Source organism: Acinonyx jubatus, chromosome D3 (assembly GCF_027475565.1).
Source record: "Acinonyx jubatus isolate Ajub_Pintada_27869175 chromosome D3, VMU_Ajub_asm_v1.0, whole genome shotgun sequence".
Classification (NCBI taxonomy): Eukaryota; Metazoa; Chordata; class Mammalia; order Carnivora; family Felidae; genus Acinonyx; species Acinonyx jubatus.
Genome location: NC_069392.1, coordinates 64,781,497 through 64,809,381, shown reverse-complemented (window position 1 = coordinate 64,809,381; position 27,885 = coordinate 64,781,497). Strand labels below are relative to the sequence as shown.

The following is a 27,885-nucleotide window of genomic DNA, read 5'->3' as shown; positions in this document are numbered from 1 at the left end:
CAAAGCTCCACGGTAGCCCAGGAACTTCTCAGATTCTGTGACTCGGTGCTCTCAAACATGGAGTCAAGGAAGTCAAGAAAATCATACCTACCAATGATCCAGGAAGATCACTCCTTCATAGATCAGTAATATAGTTAAGACAAGTCCTAGAAGAAATTCACTTTACTTCGGCTGCAAAATTGGAGCTGAAGAGAGATATGCATATATTTGGTCAAAGACTTACCTAGAATTTTTCTCCAGAGTGAAGTTATAAATAGCTGCCATCTACCATGAAAAACATACCAATAAGGCAAGGCAAGGCAAGGCAAGGCCAAAAGCTAGCCAAGAACAAAAGGAGGAAGGCAGAATGAGAGTAAGTACTTAGCCACAAATTATTTTACCTACTCGTTCTACAAATGCAGCATCAAAGGGCAAAAAGGTTAAAAGCAAGGGCCTAGATAAACAATTTTCTTCTAGAGTCCAAGAAAAGAAGAGTTTCTCACAGGCACTACTACATCTAAGTCTCAGATACAAGGTAGTACAACAGAACCATTCCAAAAACCTGAAAACATTTCCCCAACTGTTCACAGTGTATTTTCTAATTGTTACCAGGCCCCTTTCTGGTGCAAGCAGAACTAAAAAAATTCTTGAGGAACAATAAGAGATCCAGAAGTGGTATTTTAGGAAATACAGGCCTCATTGTCCCCACCTCCCCATTCCCCTTTACATGAAGATAAGTTACAAAAGTCATGAGATGCTAATATGGAAGTTCCTCTCATTTGTAGAACCAAATAATAAAACCAGAAAGTAGAATCAAATTAAAAGAAAAGTTCTTTAGGCTGTTTTTGAAACACCATACATTTGATTCAATGTTCGACCACGTGCAAAGTACACACAGTCACAGCGCCCTGTCCTGGTGCACTGGTCTCTGAGAAGTTAACTGTCAGCTGACCTTCAGTTCCCAGGAGCAAAGGTGCCTAGCACTAGGAGGCTTTCTGCTCTCTTTAGAATCTCACTGGTCCTAGCTGGAAAGGGATGCAGGGGCTACAGGACAGCCAGAGCAAAGCTACTTTTATCAAGACCTAACACCAATGATTACTTGCAAAATATTTTGGGAGTAGGGCACAGCTACTGCTTGGAAAAAGTTGGCACATCGGTAAGATCTGTTAACAAAATATAATCCGCTTTCACATCCAAAAGCTAACTTAGGAGCTGCTCCAGGCACCATCTAATTAACTGAAGCAGATAGAAAGAAAATCCTCAGAAATTATGATTGTTTAAATACACTCTATTTTATTTTGTCTTAAAATAGTTTAACCTTTATGCTACAGACTTATTTCAAAAAACAGAAAATCTTATCTTGCACCAAAAAATATATATATAACACTCTGTTTTATTATTATTTTTTCTCCAAAGACCATTAAATACTAAATGGAAACAAAAACTAAATAATGAATGTAAAGAAGAACCAAATTTTGTTTTAAAAACTAGAGTTGCACATTTTAAAACATTAATTCTAAGCAATGATTTGTCGTCACTGCATCAAGTCCACACTCACACTCCAGCAACAGCAGATCTGTTAACCACCAAGTGCATTGGTTCCTAGCCATACAATGGCTAACATTTCATTTTCATGGTAAGAGGAGCAAAAGGCTTCATATGACCTTTGTACTCTTTAAAAAACAAAACAAAACAAAACAAAACAACAACAAAAATATTTCCTAGTTATCCAGTGATTTCTCTTTTAAGATCACTACCCTTTAAAATTTGTTAAAAGAATAAGAAGTATGTAGTGTTTTAAATAAAATGAAAAATACAACAGCAATGGACTAAAATACGTGATTATTTTAAACAAACAGTGCACAATCTGAGGAAGTTTGGTTAGGGCGCAATCATTTTTATATATACATGGAAGTCACATCATACACAGACTGGAAAACAGAGATTAGGGGGCTCGTTGCATTTTAAAAAAAAGTTTAAACTAAAAGACAACATTGTGTCCCCAGCTCTTTCAAAAACTTTGTGACACAGTATAAAAAGCAGGCAACAAATTCATTTTGAAGTTACCTATGGTGGTGCTATTCTGCTAAAAGGAACAGTGAACAATGGACTAAGTTAGAAAATCAGACAGTTCATATTCACAACTGATGATAATAAAAGCAGAATTTATGCAATGCTCAACTGTAATAAATCCTGGAGTCCACTCAGTCTGGCCCCTTCCATCATAATGGAAAGACAACTACTGGTGAGTAGATGTATACGCTCTAGGGCAGCCAGGATGACCTGAGAGCTAGTTACTGCTCTGTGGTTTCACACTGGAGGGGAGGGGAGGGAGGAGCTTAACTAAATTGGTGCCACAATCCAACCCGTGACCCAAGTGCACCACTTGAACAGAGACACTACTTTGAATAATGTTCTGTGGAGCATAAAGAAGTACTGATGCTACCAAATGCCAACACTTTAGTTAAAAAACAATTCCTTTAAAAGAAATTTCAAATGTCATTGGACTTGTTTCCCACAGAATTCTATCAGTAAAATACCTTGCCAGAAGCCACACCCTCACTCTTCTGGATCTGGCAATGAAAGAAGAGCTCAAACAGTCTCTCTACAGTTAGTAGGTGGAAAAATCCCAACCCTGTAGGGGGAAAAAAGCTGAGTGTTTCTACCATCCCTCCCTCTCCCCTTTTTGCATGTTAACTTCTAAATCGCTGTTCTGGCAACCAGTCGGGTAGTCAGGATGCTGAAACAGGGGCAGGTGTGGGAAAAGTGCAACCTGGTGTAAAAACACAAGGCCGCAGCGTTCTGCTCCCAATCCACTGTGCATATAGCATACCAGAAGAATTCTCTTTAGAAGGTGACTACTGGGGGCTAAAGAAAGTGTGTCATGGGAAATCACCTGCTGTGTGGAATCAAACAAAACATACTATTAACATAAGAATAGGTAATGCGAAAACATTCTTTAAAATGGGGCTCTGCCCTGATACTGGGGAAAAAATAAGCTGCAAAAACTTCAAGTCATATAATCCACTCTATTCTTGTCCCAATGATTTTCCTGGAAAACACAGACCAGAAATTGTACATTTCTGCTTTGTCTAGCATTTTAATTCAAGTCAAAAACAATGTGTAACAGTAAAATTCAATAAATTAATCCTAAAGTAAAATGTGAAGGTCCAAGGATACACCAGTAGTGAATCTGCAGGTCCTATTTAGCTCTGGCCTCTGGATCTTTGGTTTTTGTCTAGAACTGTGGCCATGTGAGAGATCTGATATATGAGGTGCTAAAACTTGAGGTTCATGATCTTTTAAAAGCCTGATTAAAACTAGATTGGCAGAAAAATATTAGTTGATGAATAACAGAGGCCAGATCAAATGAGATGCTACCAGAGAAGACCAAAGAACACATGCTCATACCCACTCCCATGGAAGAGGTATATGGAATAACTAAAGCAGCAGGAAGAAGGGTAAAGGGATAAATGAGTCTTTATAGAAAAACTGGAGAAAAGGCCAGGCAGGTGGAGCCAGGCAGACTCTGACGCATGCGCTCGCAAGGGTGTCCCATTTGTCTCGGTGGCCATGCCACACCTACCCTGCACAGGACCATGTGCAGAACAGGCGCTTGGTACATTTAGTATGTCCACTAAATGACAACTGAAAATGGTACTTCTCGTGCTCTTAAGATAAGGAAGAGCCACCAAGGCATTTGGGGAGGGAGGCAAGGGCTACAGCAATGTTATATGGTAAATATGGAAACAACAACAACAAAAAGCAAACAAAAACCATGGAAAAACAAAAAGATGAGGTCTTCTAAGCCAATAGTACTTCACTCCTCCCCGTGCACAGTACATAGTGTTCTAACTAGGTATTGCTTGTAAAAGAATTCACTAGTAACTACAACATGTTATAGGAAAAAAGGTAGTAACTAATGCCACAAAACTCCAACACTGGCATTTCCTGAATTCCCTGAAGCTCCTAACCACCCTTTGCTTATTTAGATACTGTAAAACCTACAGTGTCATTTATGTGCTTTGCATCTGGTTTCTTATGGTTCATTTTGATTTTTCCACTTTTAGATGGTAGAGGAGAAAAATACCCAAATATAGCATCAGGTCTATTTCAGCTCAAGCGTTACTTAAAACAGTTGTTGTACATCCTTTACAGAGAGACCAGCTATGAAAGAAGGCACTGCCTTCTCAGACTTTTAAGTGCCCACAGTCTTAGAGACGAAGACAACTTTTCATATTCTACTTAAGTAATAGGTTTCTGTGTTCTCCTGTTATGTAAACAAACCAGGAAAAAAAAGCTGAGGGACAAAGATTTTCTTACTGATCTCTCAATGCTCTCCTTACATGCCCAGAAAACCTCATGGGTATCTAACTGAAATGCCTCTGCCCCAAAAGGAGACATTTTCCAAAAAATTATGAATTATTGCAACAAGGAGACCAACTAAGTCACCTTAGCAGTATTTATAAACACAAAGGGGCATATCAATTATTTGTGCTGTGGGAAATCAGCCAGGAGCAAAGTCAGGAAAGAAGGCAGAAGACTCAAGCTAAAAGAAAAGTAATACTTCTGTCTTCTATTTTTAAGGACAGGTTTTCAAATGCACATGCCCTACTAGGTGCCAATAAGGACCTGACTAAATGTGTGCAAATGCCCTAAGGTAGGAGTGCCAATGGGTGGGCTGACAGTGGTCAAGGCTAGATATTAATTTTATTACACAGAAAAATAAATACAAGATTCAAAAACTGAAATCCATTTCACCTGGTAGTTAAAATATTATTCTAAAAGGAAGGCAGAGTTTCCTAAGATTGAAAGTCACCAAGTAAAATGAAGTTGTCTAAGTTGTCTAATAAAATTCATCATTCTCCTATTCCTACTGAGGGAAAGAAGAAATTCTTTTCTCTGTGCTAAGTTATTTTCCTAAGTGACTTCTTTTAATTAAAAAAAAAAAAAAAAAAAAAAAAAGGGAAGGGGGGGCAATTTTCCATGAGTTTGGATTATACAAATGCCACAAATAGCTTCTGAGGCTGAAGCTATGACAATGAACTTCCATGTCACAAAGAGGAGGAGGAAAAGGAAGGGAACAGTGCAGAGGAGACACAGTGACATTGTATTACAGTAGGTATTTACGTCTGCTATCCTCATCCAAGGTAAGATCAACAACCTCCGCAGGTGAAGCCCAAGTCTGCTGGGGAGTCACAGCAGTCCATGACTGTGTTTGCCGGGTGCTGACATACTGCGTGCCCGAGCCATGCTTCCACGAAGAAACACTCTGAATCACACCTCCTCGAGGATGAACACACCTGCAATTGAGACGAAGAATAAAAGTATAAGCATGGTTAATCCCACTGTAGGAAAAAATATAAGGCAATATGGCTTCACTAGCACTGAATGATACCTTCACAAAGATTAAGCCTATATGAGTCTGTGAAATGTGAGTCTGTGAAACTTCCAACCAATATCCTTCCCTTTTTCCTATTTGTCTCCCTCCTTGCCTTTTGTCAAGTTTAGTCTAAAAGTGTCAGAAACTCCTGAGTTATGTCTAGATCTGTTACTGACAATGCATAGGTAACATGATGTTTCTCTGAACACATTTAAACCTCTGGGGTCTTCAGGACAGGGCAGAATACGAATCCAGAGCAAAACTGGGATACCCAAACAATCTTAATCTAACCAAACGACATGGTAAGAAATGTAAGTACAAGCTGTTTTAAAATAAGTCCTATGCCATACTGGGAAGAATACCTTCAAAGACAGTAATAGTAATACTCTTTTACAGATTGGATTTCTAGAAGTCTGTAAGTACTAGGTCATGCATAAAGGATCAATTTTCCTTATCCTGAAGGTCACAACAGAACACTTGGCTCATTCATCTGAAGTGCTTACGTGCTTTAGTTCAGTGAAAGTAGCAAGGTTGAAGTACTCAGTTAAGGTTCTTTAAAAGTGCTTTATCAGAGGGACAGAACTGCCTTGGTGACAAATCTCACCAAAAGTTCACTGGAAGAAAAAGGTTTCGAAACACTGACATAATGAATTCCACATTCCAGTCAAATGATAAAACTGAGCCTCCAGGATGAATCACTGAGTAACTGGATTCAGATGAGAGGAAGGCAGGCACTCAAGCTATCATTGCTACTTTTGTTCTCACATCCATCACATCCCTATGTAATATATGTAAGAAGTGACAGCTGGCAGGATTCTAGTCACATTAACTACTACAGTGGATCTTGAACAGCTGTTTAACAACCGGTGTACAATAAGCGATGCTGGGTCACTTGAGAATTCCAGCTTTGATACACTGCTACCTGCACTGCCAGGTTCAAAAGAACATTAGGGTAACAATGGACAAATTTTAGCTGCAGAACTGCCCAAGGACCCCTAAGCTCCTGGAAAGAGGTCCTGTTCTTACAAAGGTAGCTTGAAAACTACTCCCTTACCGAGTGAGGTGCCAAAAAACAGACCCCTCAGGGCCAGAGCAGAGCAGGGGGCAGAAGGTAGATTTGTTACCGTACAAGAGGCCCATCATCTGTTGAGAATGGGCTAAGTAGCTACTAGCCCAGAGGCTACTATGTTTTCAAAGATTAGCCAGTGAAAAGCATTAAAATAGGAGACATAAAGTCCAAAGGCTAATCCAGATCTGTCCAACGCATTAAGTACACTCAGATGGAAGTGATCATGTAATCACGGAAGAATGTCAGCCAAAGGAGTCCATTCAATGTTTACAGAAACAGTTTTGATGACTGATGGCACTAGAATACTGTTTCTTAAGCAGTCTCACCTCATTGGACAATCCCAACAGACCTATGAGGTAGATGTGGAAGTTACTATCCATACTCAATCGAAAGCAAAACGGAGGGTTAAAGCGGTTACATGATTTGCCCAGGGTCACACTGCATGAAAGTGGTGGGCCAAGGAGCTTCAAGCCAGGTCTGATGTGGAGTCCAATGCTTTTCACAACATCATGCTGTCACTTCACAAATGTGTATGTTAAGTTAGGTAAGGCAAAACACAGTGAGAGTCAGCAGAGTGCAAAGATAGGCCCAGATTAACGACTTAAAAATATAAAGTTCTTCAATAATTCAAAAGCTCATCTGTACAAGTACTAATTAAAGTAATTGTAGCTAGAAATTTAGTAGAATTCAGAGAATGAATGACTACAGAGAGAATCGATGTCATCTTTGGCAGAATTCCTAGAAATACTTCTGAAATAAAAGAGGTATTTAGTCCCAACTGTTACTCTACACTGCTCCCTAAGTAATCATACAAGGGATTGACTTTAAAAGGGATCTGAGCCAATCTGCTCATTTTACAGAAGAGAAAACCAAGGCCAAAAGGCAACTGTCCAGGGTCTGAAGCAAGGTAAGCACAGAACCCAAACAAAACGAGGTCTCCGGCAGGGAGTTTATTTTCCACTAAGTAACTATGCCTTCCTCAGACTACAGCTGAAGTACTGTACTGTGTCTGGTTGTAAGGAGCACTGCTTAGCCCCTGGGAATCATTACAGCAAAGCAGATTCTAGAAGGTACTGATAGTATACAAGAGTGAGAGGTGTAGAGCCACTATTTACTACTGAGGAATGATGGATAGAGGGAGAATAAGGATATGAGGCACTTCAACTATCTAAATTGGATCACTTCTGTAGTTATGTTACCAATGATTCCAGTTATTGGAAACTACTTTAAGTACTGGACTACTTTAAGCAAAAAACAGAATTTGTTGGAAAGACACTTGAGGACCTCAAAGAACCTCAGGATGATGGGATAACTAGGCCTCATTCACTGGACTCAAGCCCCAACCTCTCAATCTGTTTCTCTTATTTCAAAATTTTAGATTCTCTGGAGAATGTGATGATTCCATCTTTAGTCAAAAGCTCTCCTGGCTCCTATTTAACTGTAACTAGCAGGTCAATTCCCAAAGAAGGGAGAATCGCCATGGAAGAAGGTGGCTACTCCATCTGGTACAGATATCTCAAGAGCAGACTAACAACCATCAATCAGTTTACAGAGGGAAGCTTTAGGTGATCATGACTATGCAACAATTACAACCACTATCAAATGGAATCAACTTCCTTTTACGCTTTCAAGCAAGTGCTGGGACATCTATCAGGAATACGAAAGTATTCTAAGAAGACTTCTAAGGTTATCATTGAGTTTAAAATTTTTAAGAATACAGGCAAAACTCTCTTTTTAGAAGTCACGGGGTGCAGTGGTGGGAAGGCTCTGACAAGAAGATGGTGCAAGAGGGACTTCTGTTTTTTGTTTTTGTTGTGTTGTTTTGTTTTGAGAGAGAGCATGCAAGCCAGACAGCAAGCACAAGTGGGGAAGTGGGGAAGTGGGGAAGTGGGGTAGGAGGGGCAGAGAGAGGGAGACAGATGATCCCAAGCAGGCTCTGCCCTGAGCACAGAGCCCCATGCGGGACTCGAACTCACGAACCGTGAGATCATGACCTGAGCAGAAATCAAGAGTTAGCTGCTTAACTGACTGAAACACCTAGACTTCTGTTTCTTGATCAGAGTGCTAGTTACCGGAGTATGGGCAGTTTGTAAAAACTAAAGTGTACATTTATGACTTTTCTAAGTGTGTTAAAGTCAATAAAACACTCAAAAAATTTTTTATGATTTAATGACCTCAATCATCTTAAATAAAATGGTAGCTAAGAGATGGATGAGGCCAGAACAAGGCTTTTAACACATTCCCTTTTTAAATACACAGCAAAAGGACTCATGCTGGTAAACAAAGAGTGCTGGAGAAACACTTCAACTATTTTATAAGACAGTGTACATTATAGATCAACTTATACCAGATAGGGAAAGGTTTCAGGAGGAAAAGGGACCAGAACAATTGTTATAAGCCCTACAGAGATGCCCTATAAAAACAGAAGTGAGAGACTCAAAATTTTGTTAATCTATGCACATAAAATATACAGTTTCAGGTATTAACACATACCCTTTCCCTGTATGATGAAAGACACGGAGTGGGAACATACTCAGCTGTTTTTAAGTTTGTTTGTTTATTTTGAGAGACAGTGAGTGAACAAGCGGGAGAGGGGCAGAGAGAAGGGGAGGGAGAGAGAAACCCAAGCAAGATCCACGCTATCAGTGCAGAGCCCAATGCAGAGCTCAACCCCATGAACTGTGAGATCATGACCCAGGCAGAAATAAAAAGTTGAATACTTAACCCACTGAGCCACCCAGGAGTCCCATACTCAGCTGTTTTTTTAATTCATCCAAACTAATTCTAGTGTAGATACAGGCTTTGTTTTCACAAAGCATTTAATCTGCATATGATTGACAATAGGTACAAAACATAATCTAGAGTCATATTTTGAGTCCAATATTCAAGAAAATGCTTAGGACTCACTTCCCCCCCCAAAAAACCTACTTTATAAACAGTAAGTTTTGATAGAATAATTTCCTGCTCTTCATATACTGAAACCAATAAAGGAGAGACTTCACAGTGGAAAAGAAAAAACAGAGAAAGAGGGCAGGCTCTCATGGTCAGCTTTAATACAGTTCATTTACTATCCTACGAAAACAACATTAAATATTAATCATTTTTGCTCTCATTTACAGAGCCTGAACGTGACCTCTTAGATAACATTCCTACTTATTTTTCCTAGCTAAAGATGAAGTGAATCTTCATGGCTTCAGAGAAATGCCTGTCTGCCTCCCCTGCTTTTTTAGGGTTAATGTTTACAATTAGTTCTAGGAAGCAATCCGTCTTAAATGCAAAATGCTTCTAGCATCAACTCTTCTGTTGTGGGATGAACCAACATTAAGACAAATGAACACAGGAACAAAGACTACAGTGAGTGAGGTTAGGATCTGATTATTCCCAAAAGCCTCAGAGGACAGGTATCAAAGAAACTGTTCTAACAGTTCCATAACAGAAAGATCTGTGCTATATCCATTTATCTTCCTAGGGCAATTACCAATGAAGCTGGTAGAAGAAAAGGAAAAAGGAGAAAGAAAAGTATCGGCATGAGGGCCATAAATTAAAAGTTCTGGCAAAATTAAGTGGGCACAGAGGAGCTAGAGATGCTGTAAAAGTCTCTATCTCATTTGCAAAGAACATCTTGTGAAACTGGACTGTCCAAAAATTAACTGCTAGAAATGATAACATTTAGGTAACACAGCGAGTTAATTACAACAATACAAGGCAGCCATAAAAGATGTACTCAAACCATTAGTTCAGAAGGCATGCTTTCTAGTCTATGATTAGAAGAAACACAGAAGCTAAAGGAACATATCAAATCTAAATTAAAAGAACAGGTAAAGATATTAACATGCAAGAAAAGAAAAACTTAAAAAAAAGACACACTGTAACTAAAATTACTGAGTGCAATGTCAAACAAAATTCTTCCAATAAGGAAAAACGGCAATGCAATGCAAATCAGAGCATTCCCAAAGAGAAAAGCTCAAGAACCAATTCTGAGTTTTTGAAAACTCTCAGCCCACAACAAGGTAGAATACCAAAAAGAAAAAATAAGAACAGGACAACTAAATCCAAACAAAACATCTATGCATGCAAATCAAATTAGAACAAAAAGATGTGGATCAAAACCTAAAACCTTTTTCCAAGCGATAACCCTGCCAGAAGCCCATCAATACTTCATAACTGCAACCCTAGACCTGTAAAAGAAATAAATTCCAGATGAGATACAGGCAGCCAAAAGAGTAACTCTGAAGCAACCAACAAGAAAACTTCTCCCCCCACCTGCTCCTCAGCTTTTAATCTCAATTATTTGGAAGATTATCATGCTTCCTCGAAAGAAAGTGCTAGAAAATGTTCAGAAAGACACAAAAGAGCCAGTAAGACTCTATTCAGTCCTCAACCCAAAGACCAAAATAAAAGACCCTCTCAGAATGACACAAGCATCAGCTCAAAGTATTCTAACAAAACTTCTCAACGCCAACATTCTATTGTATGGGCAGCATTAACCACCACTGAGATTTCATAATACATTCGTCACCTCTAAGACTGTATTTCCACAGGATTCAAACCAAAGTATCAGAATACATCTTTATGCTTCAGAGCCTGTAAGGAAAAAGTCCTTGAAAGTAATGTTATGTACTGTATGTTATTTAAAATGTAGTCAGCCACTTGACTTAGTTCAAGAGTGGAACAAACATATCTATAGAGTAAAATGACAATCTGGATAAAAGACCTAATAAGTATGGAGAAGGGTGTACTAGACAAAGTGTGTGTGTGTGTGTGTGTGTGTGTGTGTGTTGGGAGTGGGTAGGAACTTAAAATTTAAATTTCTGAGTTTTAAGAGAAATATAATGATAATTTTAACTCTGGATACCAAAAATATTGGTAGAAAAAAAGAAGCTAAGGAGTTCATGATGGAAGAAAAGTTGAACAAAGAAGCCAAGAAGAAGGGTGGCTCACTCTGTAACATTTGTAGGCACAAGTAAACAGCAAAGAAGGGAGACTTGATATAAGTTAATAGAGAACTGAACCAAGTAACATGTTTCAAGAGAGAAAGAGATTAAGTAATAAGCAACACAGGTTATTACCCACTCTTTGCTACTTCAGTAGGAACACATGACTAACAGTGAATTAAAATTTGAAATGTAACTCAAGACAAAATTGGTGAATGGATAATGTGCAAACTGAAGATAATTTACCCGTATCAATCTGTTAATAGGCAAGGTAAGGTTTACAGTAGGGAATAAAAGGATACTCATGTCTTCTTTATTGCAAGGAACAATGGTGAAATAAATAATGGCAAACACATGCTAAAGTAAAGGAAAAAAACCGGAAGGTCTATAGTCTTTCATCTAAAGAGGTAAGTCAACATGAAAGGAACAGATTAAAAAAAAGAGAGAACAGGAAAAAGTACTTGATTAAGGCAGAAAAAAAAAAGGAAAAAGAATGAGATTAAGGAAAGACAGAAGAACGAAAATTCTTTCCCACCAGAAAAGGGGAAATAATCATTAAACACAGGAAAGAAAAAAGGAAGCAGCTATGCAGGAATACTTCTGGCATAAACACAGGACAGAAGATGGAAGTGGTTAGGTCTGATAAAGTGAACTGGCCGCTTTTGGGGAGAAGACATGTTAAACTATGACATAATTTTACAACCTTAAAGTCCCAACAGGTATGACCTGAAAAATGCTCTCAGAAAGTAGAATCAGTTCTAAGACAAAGGTACCTTCGATTTATACGCATGTGTATTTTGCCTGCGCTCTCTCCTCCTAAGTTCACTTTTTACATAAACAACAGAAGAAATGCTGGTGAATGTTTTCCTTTCTAACCAAAGAGTAAAATCAGATCTAAGAGCCAGGTAATGTAGATATTGTGTAGATATATGTATCTACTTGGGGAAATCAGGAAAGAAATCACAACTTAATTCTTGCAGCATAGAAGAAAAGTTGTTTGCTATATAGAACACAGATTTTCTGGAGTCTAAATTTTTGTTTTCTATATAAGAGTGTGTGTGTGTGTGTGTGTGTGTGTGTGTGTGTGTGTGTGTGTGTGTTAAATGTTCCTCAGGAATACCTCTGAGAGGACTATAACCAATTCTTAGGAATACTATCTAAAGCAAGAATCAGCAAATGTTTTTCTACATAGGGCTAGACAGTTAATTACCTTAGGCTTTGAGGGCTATCAGGTGTCTGTTGAAACTTCTTCTCAACTCTGCCACTGGAATGCAACAGCAGCCACAAACAATACGTAAATGAACAAGCATGGCTCCATCCCAATAAAATTTTATTTATGGATAAATATACTGTATTTACGTGAATTCCATAAAACTTCCACAAGTCATAAAACATCATTCTTCTTTTGATCCCGTCCCCCCCTCAACCATTTCACAATGTAAACTAGGGGCGCCTGGGTGGCTCAGTGGGTTAAGCATCTGACTCCAGCTCAGGTCATGATCTTGCAGTCTGGGAGTTCGAGCCATGCGTCCAGCTCTGTGCTGACAGCTCAGAGCCTGGAGCCTGCTTCGGATTCTGTGTCTCCCTCTCTCTGCCCCTCCCCTGCTCACACTCTGTCTCTCTCTCAAAATATTAAATACTAAAAAAAAAAAAAAAAATTTTTTTTTCATTAAAAAGTAAACTAGTCTTAGCACAAGGTCCATATAAAAACAGGTAGCAGACCAGTGGGCTATAGTTTGCTCACCCCTATCTTAAAGAATGACAAACTTCAAAAGTTATTTTCATAACTCTAGACAAGTTCGATGTCTTGTGGCTTTTAATCCTAAAAATAGGACTGCCTGAGTCACATGAACATCACTAGAAATATACTATGTTAGGAATAGACCAAAGTAACTCGCAGGTTTTAATGAACGACAAGAGGTGCTTTAGGAAACAAGCAATACAGGTATGATGTCAGATGTATATTTCCCAATTGTTTGCTCCCAACACATTTCAAGATAAAGTGAAAGGCAAGAAAATATGAATGACAGGGGGAAAGGTAGGATGACACTATGCCATAAGAGAAAAATCTGTCAAGGTATCTAGACATTTGCTAAAAATATGAGGAAAACATCAGTTCTATTTCACATGCATATATGGTTGAGATGTTCTTGATAGAAGATGCAACACATTCTCAAGCTCATTATCATGTCTAATCAAAAAGCATTTTCTAAGCCACAGGAAGCTACGAGATAGCTCCCACCATTCATGCCAGCCATGCCAGGAGGACTACCACTTTCTTCTCACTTTATGGTTAAAATCAAATTCACATTTAAAATATGAGAATGCTCCACTGAATGTCCTACCTTGCATGTTCCTGAACTCCCACAATCTCCACTTCACTATCTGAAGAGGCAATATTAATTTCTTCATTGAGTGGTACATTGCCAGCCGATGTCTTGTCACTTGCTAGGAATCCTGGATCCAAATGACCTGAGAGAGAAGGGGGGTAAAGTAAGCACTACAGTCTGACTTCTTACAAGCAGCATGAAACACTCATTGACAGATTTCCCATCCAGGTTAATCACAGAAACAGAATTGCCATATGAGAGCTTGGCAGAGTGAAACTGTCAAGTCTCTCATTCTCTATTCATTAGGGGGAAAAAAAACTAAGTACTTTAGTAAATAGGTATATATAAACTATGATAATACTCTATTATATTTTATTCCATAATGCTTTTTGCATTCAACTCTAGTCTCCTTTTAAATGACCTGTATAACAGGTTTGTCACCACCCAGAGGGCAATAAGGTTCTCTACTGCTTACTGGTAAATTTTATTATTTATTTATTTATTTACTTACTTACTTACTTACTTATTTTTAAGTAGGCTCCACAACCATTGTGGGGCTTGAACTCATGACCCTGACATCAGGAATCACAACTCTTCTGACTGAGCCAACCAGGCACCACCACCACCACCACCACCACCCTCCCCCCCACCCGGGTAAATTTTAACAGAACAAAATTCTAAAGCAGAAAAGCTCAAAGGCCTAAATAGAATAAATAACAGAGGTACTCATTAATATCATATTTACACTGGAATGCTTTATGAAAGTTTTAACAAACTTCTTTTAAACAACTTTAACAGTTTTTCTCAAAAGGAATGTAGAATTGACAAAATCTGACCCAAAACCACATCTAAAAGAAAAGGCTAGAGGCAGATCACAATTTTTGTTCTGAGCAACTAAAACATAACCTGTACGTTGCTGACAGCTCTTATTAGAAAGAAACCACATATTCTGAAAAAGCACGACAAGTTGTGGCAGTGGGACATATAAGAACTTTTCCACAAGGGGCTTCACAAAGCATCTATTACACGGTAGAATATAACATTCTCCCAACTCACAGAAAACATGAGCTTCACAGAACTCTCTCTCAACAAAGGCTAAGAGCATAACATCAAAGTACACAGACATATAAACAATTCTAACAAGAGTTAAAATAGTTCAGCTTATGTATCCAGCTCTTAAATGTTCTGACCTTTATGAAATAGAATATCTAGGAGTCAACATGAAATAAACCAAGTTGCAACAGGCACAAATTTTCAATTACTCTTTAAAGGGTATTTTTATTTAAATATATTATCATCTGATACAATACTGTTCCTCCACATTTAAAAAAAAATCCTTGGTGACACTTCATATAAACGAAGCACGTATCAGTAAGATTTTACACATACAACTCTCCCTTCTCCCTCCATCACCTTCACATCATTCATACCAATGTTTCAAGGTCACTGAGAAACCTTGTACTTCCATACTCCTGCGAACTTTTAGTATAACCCTCTTGGAAAATGATACACAGTCACAAAGCAAAAGTCTTACAATTTCTATACCCTCTGATCTTGTAATCCCATCTCTGAGAATTTAATTTAGTCCAAGGGAAAAAACTTTAAATAAGCAAAATGTTATGAGGTCCAAAGATAGTGACTACAGTCTATGTAGAAACTTGGGGAAACATATGCATAACACAGAAAGTGTCACGTACAACACTTTAAAGATATTTTGGTGCTGGGTAAAAGTTGTAAAAAGCAATCAAGCTTGACTTGGACTGTGGGTCTTTTTTACAATTCTTTAATATTACTTTTACTTTTTTCTTCAATTGAACACGACACTGATGAGAAAAAAGACTAAAAAGCTTAAAATGGCTTCCAGATACAACAGGTAATTGAGATTATATTACAGTTTGCAAGGGCTTGTTAAACTTTCTGTATTAACGAATAGTCTAAATAGGATTCTACACACTGGCAGTGGGTAAATATCTTTGAACGTCACAAGCAAATGAAAGGTGGCATTCACCAGATAAAGCCCAGTTTTGTTAAATCTGGGTTGGTTGCTTAAATGAAGTATGGTTAAATCTTGATTTGCTAAACTCAGATTCTTGCTCTGATGCCAATACCTTGTTTGTGGCCAAGTCTTTTGTCTAATTTCTAGTTCAATGTTGAAGTTAGAACTATCATCATATACACTATTCCTACTACACTTCTAGGAAAGAATACAAATTGACAGTCTCTTTTTTCAAACCTTCAACTTGTCCATATTCAATCTTTTCAGCAGCCTTGCTTTGTGCAACTATAACAATTTGCTTCTTCTATTTGTTCCTACAATAAATACTTGTTTATGACATGCTATGCACTAGGTGCTACGAATACTATAGAGATCAAAGACAGGAGGTGCAGTGCCTATGCTCAACTCAACGAGCTCACGATATACTTGGGGATTCGAAAAAGCAGTACATTATACTATGGCTTGAAAATTGCTGAGGGGTCTGGGGGGGCTCAGTTGGTTCAATGTCCAACTCTTGATTTCAGCTCAGGTCATGATCCCAGGGTCATGGGATCAAACCCCGCTTTAGGCTCTGCACCGAGCATGGAGCCTGAGATTCTCTCCCTCTGCAGCTCGTTCGGTCTCTCTCTCTCTCTCTCTCTCTCTCTCTCTCTCTCTCTCTCTCAAAGTAAAAGGGGATGGCTCAGTCTGTTAAGTGTCCATCTCTTGATTTTGGCTCAGGTCATAATCTCACAGTTTGTGAGTTTGCACCCCGCATCGGGCTCCATGCTGACAGTGCACAGCCTGCTTAGGATTCTCTCTCCCTCTCTCTCTGCCTCTCCCCTGCTCACTTTCACTCTCAAAATAAACTTTTAAAAAAAGTTTTAAAAAGAAAAAGAAAAAAAAAGAAAATTGCTCAGTCAGAGAGCAATTTAAAGATATGGAAAAGGGAGGGAGTACCTGCGTGGCTCAGTCAGTTAAGGGTCTGACTCTTGATTTCAGCTCAGGTCATGATCTCATGGTTCATGGGTTTGAGTCCAGCATCAGGCTCTGTACTAACAGTGTGAAGCCTTCTTGGGATTCTCTTTTCCTCTCTCTCTGCCCTGCCCCCACTCACCCTCCCTCCCTCTCTCAAAATAAACAAACATTTTCAATGTTTTTTTTTTTTTAATGTTTGTTTATTTTTGACACAGAGAGAGACAGAGCATGAACGGGGGAGGAGCAGAGAGAGAGAGGGAGACACAGAATCCGAAACAGGCTCCAGGCTCTGAGCCGTCAGCACAGAGCCCGACGCAGGGCTTGAACCCACGGACCATGAGATTGTGACCTGAGCCGAAGTCGGACGCTTAACCGACTGAGCCACCCAGGCGCCCCTAAACAAACATTTTCAAAAAAATAAAAAAGACATAGAAAAGGGAAATTTCCCAGACTTAAGAATAATCAAAGACACAGAGCTCTCAGGAAACAGTAGGCACAGATGAGAGGAAGTAGCAATACGGAACACTGTGTTGCCCTTTAGGGTATAAAAGTTCAGTGAGGTGTGGGGTAATATAGTAAAAGCAGTAATGGGAAACAAGGCTGGCAAAGTCAACAGAGTTCAGATCATAGTAAGAAGTCTGGAACTTGACCTTGAGAAGTAGGAAACCACTGAAGAATTTAAGCACTGACATGATCTGATTTTCCATTTTTAAAAATTGCTTTTTGGTGTGTAGAAATGGAACTAATATCAAAGCAGGGAATATTAGAGGCAAGAAAACCAGTTAGACTGCTATCCTGGATGAGAAAGGACTATGGCTGAACTAGAAAAGAAACAAAATGGGGAACAGTCTGTGTGCATGTACACACAGACAGTTAGTAATGGTGGGCAATTCAAAGTAAAAAATGATGGCTAGGTTTCTGATTTAGGTAACCAGATAGAGTAACAGTGCCCTTTGGTGCACCAATGAACAGCTGAGGATGGTTGCTTAGGACGTGATAAGGACATGCTTCTGAGATGTCCACGGGGCAGCTGGAGGTACTGTTCTAAAAACTCATGTCAGAGGTCGAGGGAGAAATAAAGAGTCCTCAGCAACATCTGTGAAGGTAAAAGTTAACAAGAGGAACGAAGAGGGCCTAGAACAGAATGCTGACAAACACCAATAATTAAGGGTGGGCGCATGAAGGGGAGCTCACCAGATTAAGTGAGAGGTAGTAAGAAAACCTTAAGATGTGAAGCCAGGACACCATGGAATGATCATTTCTAGGAAGAAGTGCTTATCAATGCCCAACAGAGAGGTTCAGTGAGAAGAGGGACTAAGTAGAGTCCACTAGAATCAGTAGTGAGATGACTACACATATACCTTGGCAAGAAGAGCCTCAGGAGCGATAGGTATAAAGCCAATGTGGCAAGGCAAGCTGAATGATAATGCAAAGTCAGGGAGAGCAGACACATTTAAACAGTTATGCTATGAAAGAAAAGGCAACAGGATAGTACTAAGAAAGAAAAAAATGCATTTGAGGGAGGGGAATGCATGTGTATGAATAATCTTAAAAGATGGGAGAGACCTGGCCAAATTTGGGGGGGAAAGGCAGAGAACAAACAGATGTGATGGCAGAAGGCTGAGGCAATCTGCATCTGTGAAGAATGTGGGAAGGCCATGTGCAGAGCACAGGTATGGGTAGGGTAGCAGGGTGGGGGTTCAGAAAAGTGAAGGAACACTATGAAGAAAGAACACTGCCTAAGGAAAGACAGGATCTGCTGGGCAGCACTGAGAGCAGGCTGCAGATTAGGAAGTTAAACTCAACCCTCAGCTCTGCAGCTATGTGATTTTCTTCCAGCTACGTTAAGCAGCGTGACACAGGCTCCAAGTGTGCGTACAGGGATCTGACTTTGCCAGCTGGGTACACCAGGAAAGCTGGGGAGCTGGCGAAGGAGAGGTGAGCTTAAACATGCTAGAGTGGGTAAGAAGTGAAGCCAGCAGGGGGCTGGCAAAGGACCGGGTGGCAGGTCAGTGAGGCAGAAGAGCAGTGCAAAGGAAGTAACAGCATAAGAGGACAGAAGAGGCCCCCATGGAAAAGGAGAAAGCAAGAGCAAGAATAGGAGGAAAACCAGTGGTTAGGGGAAGTAAACACCGTAATTCAACCCTCTTGGCTACCCACAAACACAAGCCTCTGGGACCCATCCATTGCTCTCCAGTCTGGTCCTCTACTCGGCTGCTACTCTCCCTTGCTCCATCCAGCCACACACTACTTACCTTCCTACAACCTTTCCAGTGCCCTCTGGAATGTCAGCTCCATGGAAAACTGCACTGAGTTTTTCCTTTCACCTCCCCTGTGGAAACTGAACTCCTGAAAATGCCACCTAGCCTGACTGCTGCTAGGTAGCTGCTCCTACACCTGACTTTCAGGACCAGAATCACTGACAAATCCTGTTGTCCATCCTCATGTACCAACACCAGCAGCCCCTATCTCCCAGGGCACTTCCCTTGACTGCCAAATACCAACTCCAGGACGGTTTCACTCATCCATGAAACATTACTGGCACGTCACTTAGTCTCTATTTTATGTCCCGCTATCATGATTCCTTCTTATATGAGTGCTCATTATTTATGTGGACAACCACCCCAAAATTCTCCATGCCTACTCTCTAAGCAGCTGAGCCCCAAGAGGCACTTAAAACTCCCTGTAGTAGGGGCACCTGGGTGGCTCAGTTGGATAAGCGTCCAACTTCGGCTCAGGCCATGATCTTGCAGTTTGTGGGTTTGAGCCCTGCATGAGGCTCTGTGCTGACAGCTCAGAGCCTGGATCCTGCTTGAGATTCTGCATCTCTCTCTCTCTCTCTCTCTGCCCCTCTCCCGCTTGTACTCTGTCTCTCTCTCTCTCAAAAATAAACAAACTTTAAAAAAACACACAAAACAAACCTCCCTGTGGTAGACTCACAGCAAAGGGCTCAGCCCTTACCATCCCCAAAATAAACAAGATAACTGAATTAAACCAAACTAAAAAAGCAGGTTGTGGGAGTCATGGTTTCTATAACTATAGTTATTACTATAATTGTAACTAAAATATAGTTATATTTGATTACCCAAATCTTTTCAACAGTAATTAAGAAAACACGACAAGAATACGACAGAATTAGTTCTTAGTGCCTCTGTGCCCAGTTCTATCTCCATAGTTCTTTTTTAATTTTTTTTAATCTGAGGGTAGCCCGCAATTCTAATTTATGATTCCAACTTGTGAAATGTTCTGCCCCAGTCATCAATATTTCTAAATAACCGGTCTTCACTGATTAGGTCCCTCATTATTATAACCATATCACCTACAGAACCTCATTTCAGATCTAGACATATCATCACTCTTTTTTAAAGAAAGGGGAAGAAATGAAAATTACTATGCTACTTTTGCTCACAATTTTATTACAATATCTTAAGAAAAACAAGGTAACTGTCACCAATATTTAAGATTCTTCTAACTTTATTCATTCATTATGGATCTAGAAACTAGTAATTTACATACTGACTTCACATTAGAGCAATTCAAATCATTCTGGCGGTACAATTTGGGCCATAAAAATTGTAATCCAACCTTGCTGGTATTTACAGAACTTGTGTGATGTTCTAAAATTGATCACTTAAAATCAGGTTCTCTGATAACCAGTATCTTTACTGCTTAGTCTAAAAATTGGTATCAAATAGGAGCTTCTGGGTGGCTCAGTTGATTAAGCATCCGGCTTCGGCTCAGGTCAGGATCTCGCGGTTTGTGAGTTCGAGCCCCACATCAGGCTCTGTGCTGATGCTCAGAGCCTGAAGCCTGCTTCAGATTCTGTGTCTGCCCCTCTCCTGCTCATGCTCTGTCTCTGTTTTTCAATAATAAACAAAAAAAATATTTTTTTTAAATCAGTATCAAATAAAATAAGTAAGGGATACTGAGGAAAGTGATAGGGACTAAATACAAATTTCTTGGTGAATATTAACTCTAGACTAATGGTGTGAGAGTTGTGCCACATTTCCTGTCAGAGCCATTAGATAAAATGTGCCATTCAGATAACAAGTCAGCTGAGACCCCACCAAGTCTATGGGATGCCATGCTCTACAAGAGACACCAAGGCTTTCTCCAACGGCCAGGAATACATCCCCTCTTCTATCTATTTCAGACCCAGGACTATTAGTCCTTTTCTCTCAGTGTAACACTCTTCAGAATGCCATACATTCCTCTGGGAGCTCCTGTGCAGGGCTTAGTTCTCTGGCCCCTGGGCCATCCTCCACTGTCATCCCTCCAACTCGTGACCTCATAGGAATCCAATGACAGAGCAATGGCCAAAGCATACACAAAAGTGAGTCTCAAAGATGCTATGGAGTTCTCAAACTGTCAATGGCAATTAATCTTTCCTGTTTCAGGATAAGAATAAGCCCTGTAGAGAAAGTGTAAATACCACAATTACCATACATTAAACTGAAAGTAAATCACAGGACTTATATTTTATTGGGGCAGGAGGCCCTCTCTATGCAGCTCTTTGCCTGTGTGGCTCTTTGGAAAGATAACTTCATGTACTCTATAAGAAAATTCTAAATTTTCGTCCTCCCACTACAGACCTTTTCAACACACAAGTCAGAAAGAAACAGCATAAAAAAGTAACTAAATCATCATGGCAAACATTTTTTTTCTTTGTCTTCAAGGAAATAATGTAGCTACTTTTTTCTTAAGGACAAATCATTTTACTTTTTATTTTTATTTTTTAGAGAAAGTGTGCACACATAAGTGGGGAGGGTGAGGGGGGGAGGGAGGAGGGAGAAGGGAGGAGAAGGGAGAAGGGAGAAGGGGGGAGAAGGGGGGAGAGGGGAGGAGAAGGGAGAAGAGAGAAGGGAGAAGAGAGAAGGGAGAGGGAATATCTTAAGCAGGCTCCACACTCAGCACGGAGCCTGATCCCATGACTGTGGGATCATGACCTGAGCCGAAATCAAGATTCAGACTCTCAACCAACTGAGCCACCGAGGCACCCCAATGTAGTTATTTTTTAAATCACAAATCTACTGAGGAAGAACTAGTCCTGAACTGATTTGCAGCACATTAAAGGAAATTATTACATACCGGATGAAAACAGCCTATTAAGTATAAAAAAGGTTAATATCTCAAGTCACTATTCACTTAGTTTTAAACCAAGTAGTAAATTATTACCCTGTATTTAGTTTTTTCAGTAAGAATGTTTTTAAAAAGCTTTAAAAAGTAGGGGAAGAAGGGGGCCTGGGTGGCTCAGTCGGTTGAGCATCTGATTCTTGACTTTGGCTCGGGTCGTGATCCCAAGGTTGTGGGATCAAGCCCCACGTGAGGTGCTGAGCGTGGAGACTGCTTAGGATTCTCTCTCTCCCTCCTTCTGTCCCTCCCCCCACTCATGTACCCTCACTTTCTCTCTAAAATAATAAAATGAAAAAAAATTTTTTTTAAAGTTGGGGAAGAGAGGGTCAGAAATCTAAAATCATATATAGTCCATACAAAACAGGTAAAAATAAGTGGAACCTGAACAAATTTATCTCCTTCACAAGACTGCTACATTGACTTTAAAGTGCTAATAAGAGAAACATGGCCAATCCAGCCTAAATATAAAAAGCCCTACACTAAGAACAGGAAACAAGATTTCTCTGCACTACAACTAGTGTTATGGACAAATCAAGATTATCATCTGTATTTCAGGGATGGGAACATGTTTAATAACCTACCTTCTTGACAAGAAGGCCGATGGGAAAAAAACTATCATTTCTGTATTAGTTTTAATTTCCTTGGGGGCCGGGGGAACACTCTAATTCAGTTCATCACAATTACAAGCTTTCTACACCAAGAGTACTTCAGACTTCTGCTGGTCTTAGCTTCATCTGCATTTACGTTCACAGTGAGCTATTACTAGCAATATATAAAAATTAAGCCATTTTCAGATCTACTGATAGTTTCCTAAACATGTCCAATGCAAGAGTTACTTGGGGGTGATTACCAAAAACAGGTTTTTCAGACCCCATACCAGATCTACTTACAGAATCTTCAAGGAGAAATCTAGGATTCTGAATTTTTATCAGCACCCTGGGTAATTTTGACACCCAGGTCAAGTATCGGACATTCCTGTAGCCAGAGCAACTCATTCCAGGGGAGGACAGTAAATTAGAAATTCACAGATTAGGTCCATTAGTCACCTGCTTCCTTACTCAGCCTACTTCAGCATGAATATATTAGCATAATGCCCGCTAGCATTCCTGAAGGCCTGTGTGCTATATTCTGTACTAAGTACAAACAATAATCTTTCGGGGTGTATACTAGTTTTATTCCAGTTCCACAGACAGGGAAACAACTGTCATTTACTGGAGTTCACACAGTATGTGAGTGGCTGCTGCTTCAAAACAAGATGCTTGTTGGCAGCAAGCTGCCACCTACAACACTATGCGATTCCAGCACCAACCAAGAGAAAAGTAAACACATAGCAAGAGTTGAAATGGAAAGTTGAGATCTTCTGTTGACCAGTGGCTTTCTTAATTTCAATTCTTTTTCTTGGTTAAAACTAAAACTAAAGAGTAAAAACTCTTTTGCATACTGGAACATCACATAATTGCTTAAGGATCCTAAACAGAGTGGGGCTGCGAACATCATCTGAGATGCTGCTACTGATTAACCCCTGAATAGTCAAGTTCAGTGACTGGGTTTTTATTTTGTTGGGAGGGACAGTAGGATAACTCAGATTAACCATCAGAACATTTATCTTAAACTAAAACCACAAGAATGACATCTCATTGATGCTAACAGTTCAAATCTCAAAACTATAAAATTGGCAAACAAGCATAAATTCTGTTAACATTTTGTTGTGGCACTAAGTATATTCAAAATCTCCAAGATGGGTTCCCATTGTGACAATTATATCAAGACTAGAGAATATTAGAAGTTTTCTTTATTACTCACATACCTGCATTGTCAGATTTAGAAAAAAGGACTTTCATGAGCCAATAAATGGCTTCATAAGAAAATGTCATCGGTATCTGTTGAACAGTGATGACCATGTCTTATGATATACAAAAATCTACACACAATTTATGGCCCAATACATACATATGTTCTCTATATATTATATCCTAGAGAAATTAATCACACACATGTATCAAGAGACATACAAGAAATGTTAATGGTAGCATCATTAGGAACAACACTCTAAATGTCCAAAAAGAGAATGGGTAAGTCAACTGTGATACATTCATACAGTCAATACTAAATAGTAAAAAATGAATGAACTAAAGCCATACTTATCAACGAGAATAAAACTTAAAATGTTGAAAAAAGTTACAAATGATTACCTTCTATGTAACAGCAATTAATATTAAAACATGCTTGTTTACAGATATGTAACAAATGCAGTAAAAATATAAATACATACACAGGAATACCAATATCAAATACCAAATTCAAGACAGCTTTGGAGTGGAGAGGGAAAAGGAAGGGGAACAGAGTTGAAGCCATGGGTGTTCCCCCTCACATATTTTTGTCACATTTCATTTCTTAAGAATGGTGGTAAATACCTGAGTGATATACTCTTAAAATTTTGTATAACGGAGGGGTACCTGGGTGGCTCAGTCAGTTAAGAGGTTAAGTGGTTAAGCTTAAGCGTCCAACTCTTGATTTCGGCGCAGGTCATGATCTCACGGTTTACGAGTTCGACCCCCATACTGAGCTCCATGCTGACAGTGCTCACACACTCTCACTCTCTCACTCTCTCTCTCTCTCTCTCTCTCTCTCTGCCTCTCCCCTGCTCACACGCTCAGGCTCTCTCTCTCTCTCTCTCTCTCAAAATAAACTTAAAAAACATTTTTTTGTGTTACTGAAATTCAAAAACACAACCAAAAATAGAATTAAGTACACAAAGGCTAGTGATGTTTTAAACAACCAAGCTAACAATTACTTGAATCTTAAAATGTGATGCTATCCCCAAATGCTGGTAACTTTAAGGATACTTTAAGACCCCACAACCTGCATTATTAGGTTGAAATATCTGAAACTGCTGGGTTATAGGTCAAAAAGTCAAATATTAACAATTCCATGTGGTTTAAACTAATATTAAAACTCTCTCTATAAAAAACAAAAGTTAAATTTTGATGTGTTCTCCAAGAATTTACTATGCAGTGGTCTACATTTTAATGGAAGGACTAAGAAACAAGGAAATAAAACTGAAATAGAATGGACCATTTGTCAATGGATAAAATATGAAGATAAATTTCCCAGTATACAGAACAAATATGTAACTTAGAAACACATATTGCACAAAATGTGGTCAACCTACTGTCCTTTGATATAAAATATTACTGCTTAATTTTTAAAAGTACTTACACATAATAAATCCTTAAAAGATCCTTGTTGAGCAAAGCAAGTCTTTATACATATAAAAATTAAAGTCCAGAGGAGAAACACCTTGTCCAAGGTCAAGGTCAAATAGTTAGCAGTCTAAACCTACTTAAAACTAAATCTAGGTCCTGCTCCAAAATTAGTCACTATAAATTAATCAGAAGTTCAACCAGAGATTTTTATTTTGTTCCAATCAAAGATTATGAAAGGAAGAATTAAGGACAAATGATCTGTGGAGTTCTGTCTTCTTTTTTATTTCTTAACAATTTCAGTATAACAGGTTCTAAGCCCATTATTATTTTTGCAAAACTCATTTGCCATAAACATATTTTAGGTAGTGATTTACAGGATTAGCTCATAAAAGCCAAGGCTATTTATAATTTAACTATAAAACTATATTCCTTCTGTAGCACTAAAGAAAATACACACTACAAAAGTAGTCTCTCCATCCCCTCACCCTCTTTTCTCAAACTTAAGAACTAGTGCTTTAAGAAAAAGGTTTAAATGAGAAAGAATGCTGAAAAAGTACTGAGGAACACACTGCAGGACAGTTGGAGTTGGAGGGAAGGTTTTTAAAAGCAATGCAATGGTTTTTTTTAGTGAATAAATATCACTCTTCAGAATTATTATAGAGCCCAGATAAATTATGCAAGACAGGGATAGAGATTTTCCTGAGATACGAGAAGCAGAAACTGAAAGAAAAGGGTTGGAAAAGACAAACATGAGAACTACTGGAGAGGAATGGACAGGGACAGGGACACTGGCACCCCTAGAAGCAGAAGAAACAGTGCAGCCCTTCTTAGGAACAGCCCCAGGGGGCAGGTGTAATCAGCTCCCTCCCCATACTGCAAGGTTGCTATACGGATTAAGTGAGGGAAATCCCTGGAGAAGGGGAGGGTGGGGGAGTAGTTAACGTATGTTAAGCATTTTTAACCCAAGAAATAGGTATACTGAAATCTGCCTGTGCCTACAATTAATTCTCATTTTTGCTTCCTTCATATTAGGAAAGATGAATGACAGACACGCTACCCACATCTCCTCTTCAGTTGTAAAGGGCACCCTGGATAGTCACAATCATCGAAAGCCAGATGTCTCTAGTTGGCCTGCTCTCCTCGGCAAGGTCTACTACAAGGAAAACAGCTGCCAGGACACATGCACAGTACACCGTTAGAGAAGGGGGAGGGGAGGGAGACCAACCTGCCTCCGCATTCAGCTCCTCTAGAAGCCCGCTGGTCCTCCAGGTAGCTCCTGTGTCCTGGCCTCCTACAGAATTACTGTGCTCTTGAACTACCGCAGCCGCCAATAAATTGTCCACATTTACCACTTCTGGGTCAGAGCTGGTGTCAGACATATCATAATGAGCTACAACTGGAGGTCCATCTAGGGAGGAAAGAAAATGTATACTTGTATCTAACTTGTGGGGTGAAAAATACTTCTGCAACTAAGAGCCCTCTAAATGCCAGTTGCCTTTATCTTATTACTCTACCTGGTCAGAAAAGCTGCACTTTATACATCTAATATTTTGTACATGATGTGAAAGTGGAAAAGATAACCCAAGCTTATAAGATGAGGGACACATTTGAAAAGGAGAAAAGGAGTGTTATTATGAAGAACAGAAGACAAGACTGTACTGAACAAAGTTACACTGAATTCTCGTCACATTCCTATAGAGCAAAAGACTATGAAAAAGGAGAAGACTCCACAGAGAAAGTAAAACTGATTTTTTAAGGAAAAAAACTGATGCAAACTATTAAAAGTCAATTTATAGTTTTTCAGAGAATGAATCTAGTTCTTTCTCTTAGTAGCTAATACTTAAAAAGTCACTGTTAGATTCAAAGAAGAAAGTCAAATACATATTTTTCTATTCTAAAGAAATAAGGTTAACATTAGGAGCTCTACTTGACTATATCCAATAAAGCCCTTTAAAAATACCAGGGATCAGGGCACCTGGGTGGCTCAGTCGGTTAAGCACCCGACTCTTGGTTTCGACTCAGGTCATAATCTCACGGTTCATGGGATCTCATGGGATCGAGCCCCACATCGGGCTCCACGCTAAGCAGGAGCCTGCTTGGGATTCTCTCGCCCTCTCTCTCTGCCCCTCTCCCACTTGTGCTCGCCCTCTCTCTCTCTCTCTCAAAATAAACTTTAAAAAATAAAAATATCAGGGGTGTTATGCATTTTATAACAAAAAGACAATACTCTTTTCTACAAAAAGAAACACTTTTTCTACAAAAAGAAATACTTTTTCTACAAAAAGACAATACTCACAAAATCCACCTTCAGGATTTTGCTTGGGATGTCTTGTTAGGAATATCTAAATTTTCTTTTCCCTGAGAAAGACAACCAGCTCACATTCCAAGGCAATGATACGCAACCTTATGGGTTATTTTAGAGGAAGATATTAAAGTTCTAACTGGAAAAAAAAAAAAAAGATCCCTTCTACCTCCAAATCACCCTAACTAGCCGAAAAAGGCAGCTGATTTCCAAAGAAATTAAACCGCAGTGATTCATGCTAAAGTAACTCAATAATCATGCTTGTAGAATAGATACATGCTTTAAATGCTAATGCTACCCTTTTTCTAATAGCAAAAAACAAAAATAGAGTTTTCATTCAATTATGAAATACATCCCTTACTACCATCTTCATTTTAGAATAAAGCAGAAATAAAGGAATGCAGTTTCTCCCCCCAACAGCTATTTATAAAGTGCAGGCAAATTATTTATTTCCATAAAGATTTTTTTAATATCAAGACTGTTTTACATTCAACACACCTATTTTATGAAACTCTGGACTATGAAGGAATACATATGCCAATGACTCATTAAAATAGAACACAATGAAAGATTAGTTTTAATACAAGCATCCATTG

At 39.1% G+C, this 27,885-nt stretch overlaps 1 protein-coding gene across 6 annotated transcripts in view; it reads right to left on the bottom strand.

The window, feature by feature from the left end:
* Nucleotides 1-1,246: 1,246 nt before the first annotated feature.
* Nucleotides 1,247-27,885, bottom strand: part of ARK2N (arkadia (RNF111) N-terminal like PKA signaling regulator 2N) — an 84,945-nt gene continuing 58,306 nt past the window's right edge. Inside the window, exons 3-7 of one of the 6 annotated variants that reach the window (XM_027068899.2) lie at nucleotides 26,213-26,395; nucleotides 13,711-13,837; nucleotides 12,576-12,629; nucleotides 10,542-10,609; nucleotides 5,071-5,282 (exon numbers count right to left, since the gene is read on the bottom strand). In XM_027068899.2, coding sequence (XP_026924700.1) covers nucleotides 10,582-10,609; nucleotides 12,576-12,629; nucleotides 13,711-13,837; nucleotides 26,213-26,395 — 392 coding nt within the window. In that variant the 3' untranslated portion in view covers nucleotides 5,071-5,282; nucleotides 10,542-10,581. Of the gene's footprint in view, nucleotides 5,283-10,541; nucleotides 10,610-12,575; nucleotides 12,630-13,710; nucleotides 13,838-26,212; nucleotides 26,396-27,885 lie in introns of all 6 variants that reach the window. The other 5 variants (XM_027068897.2, XM_027068895.2, XM_027068896.2 and 2 more) reach the window with 5 other exon arrangements.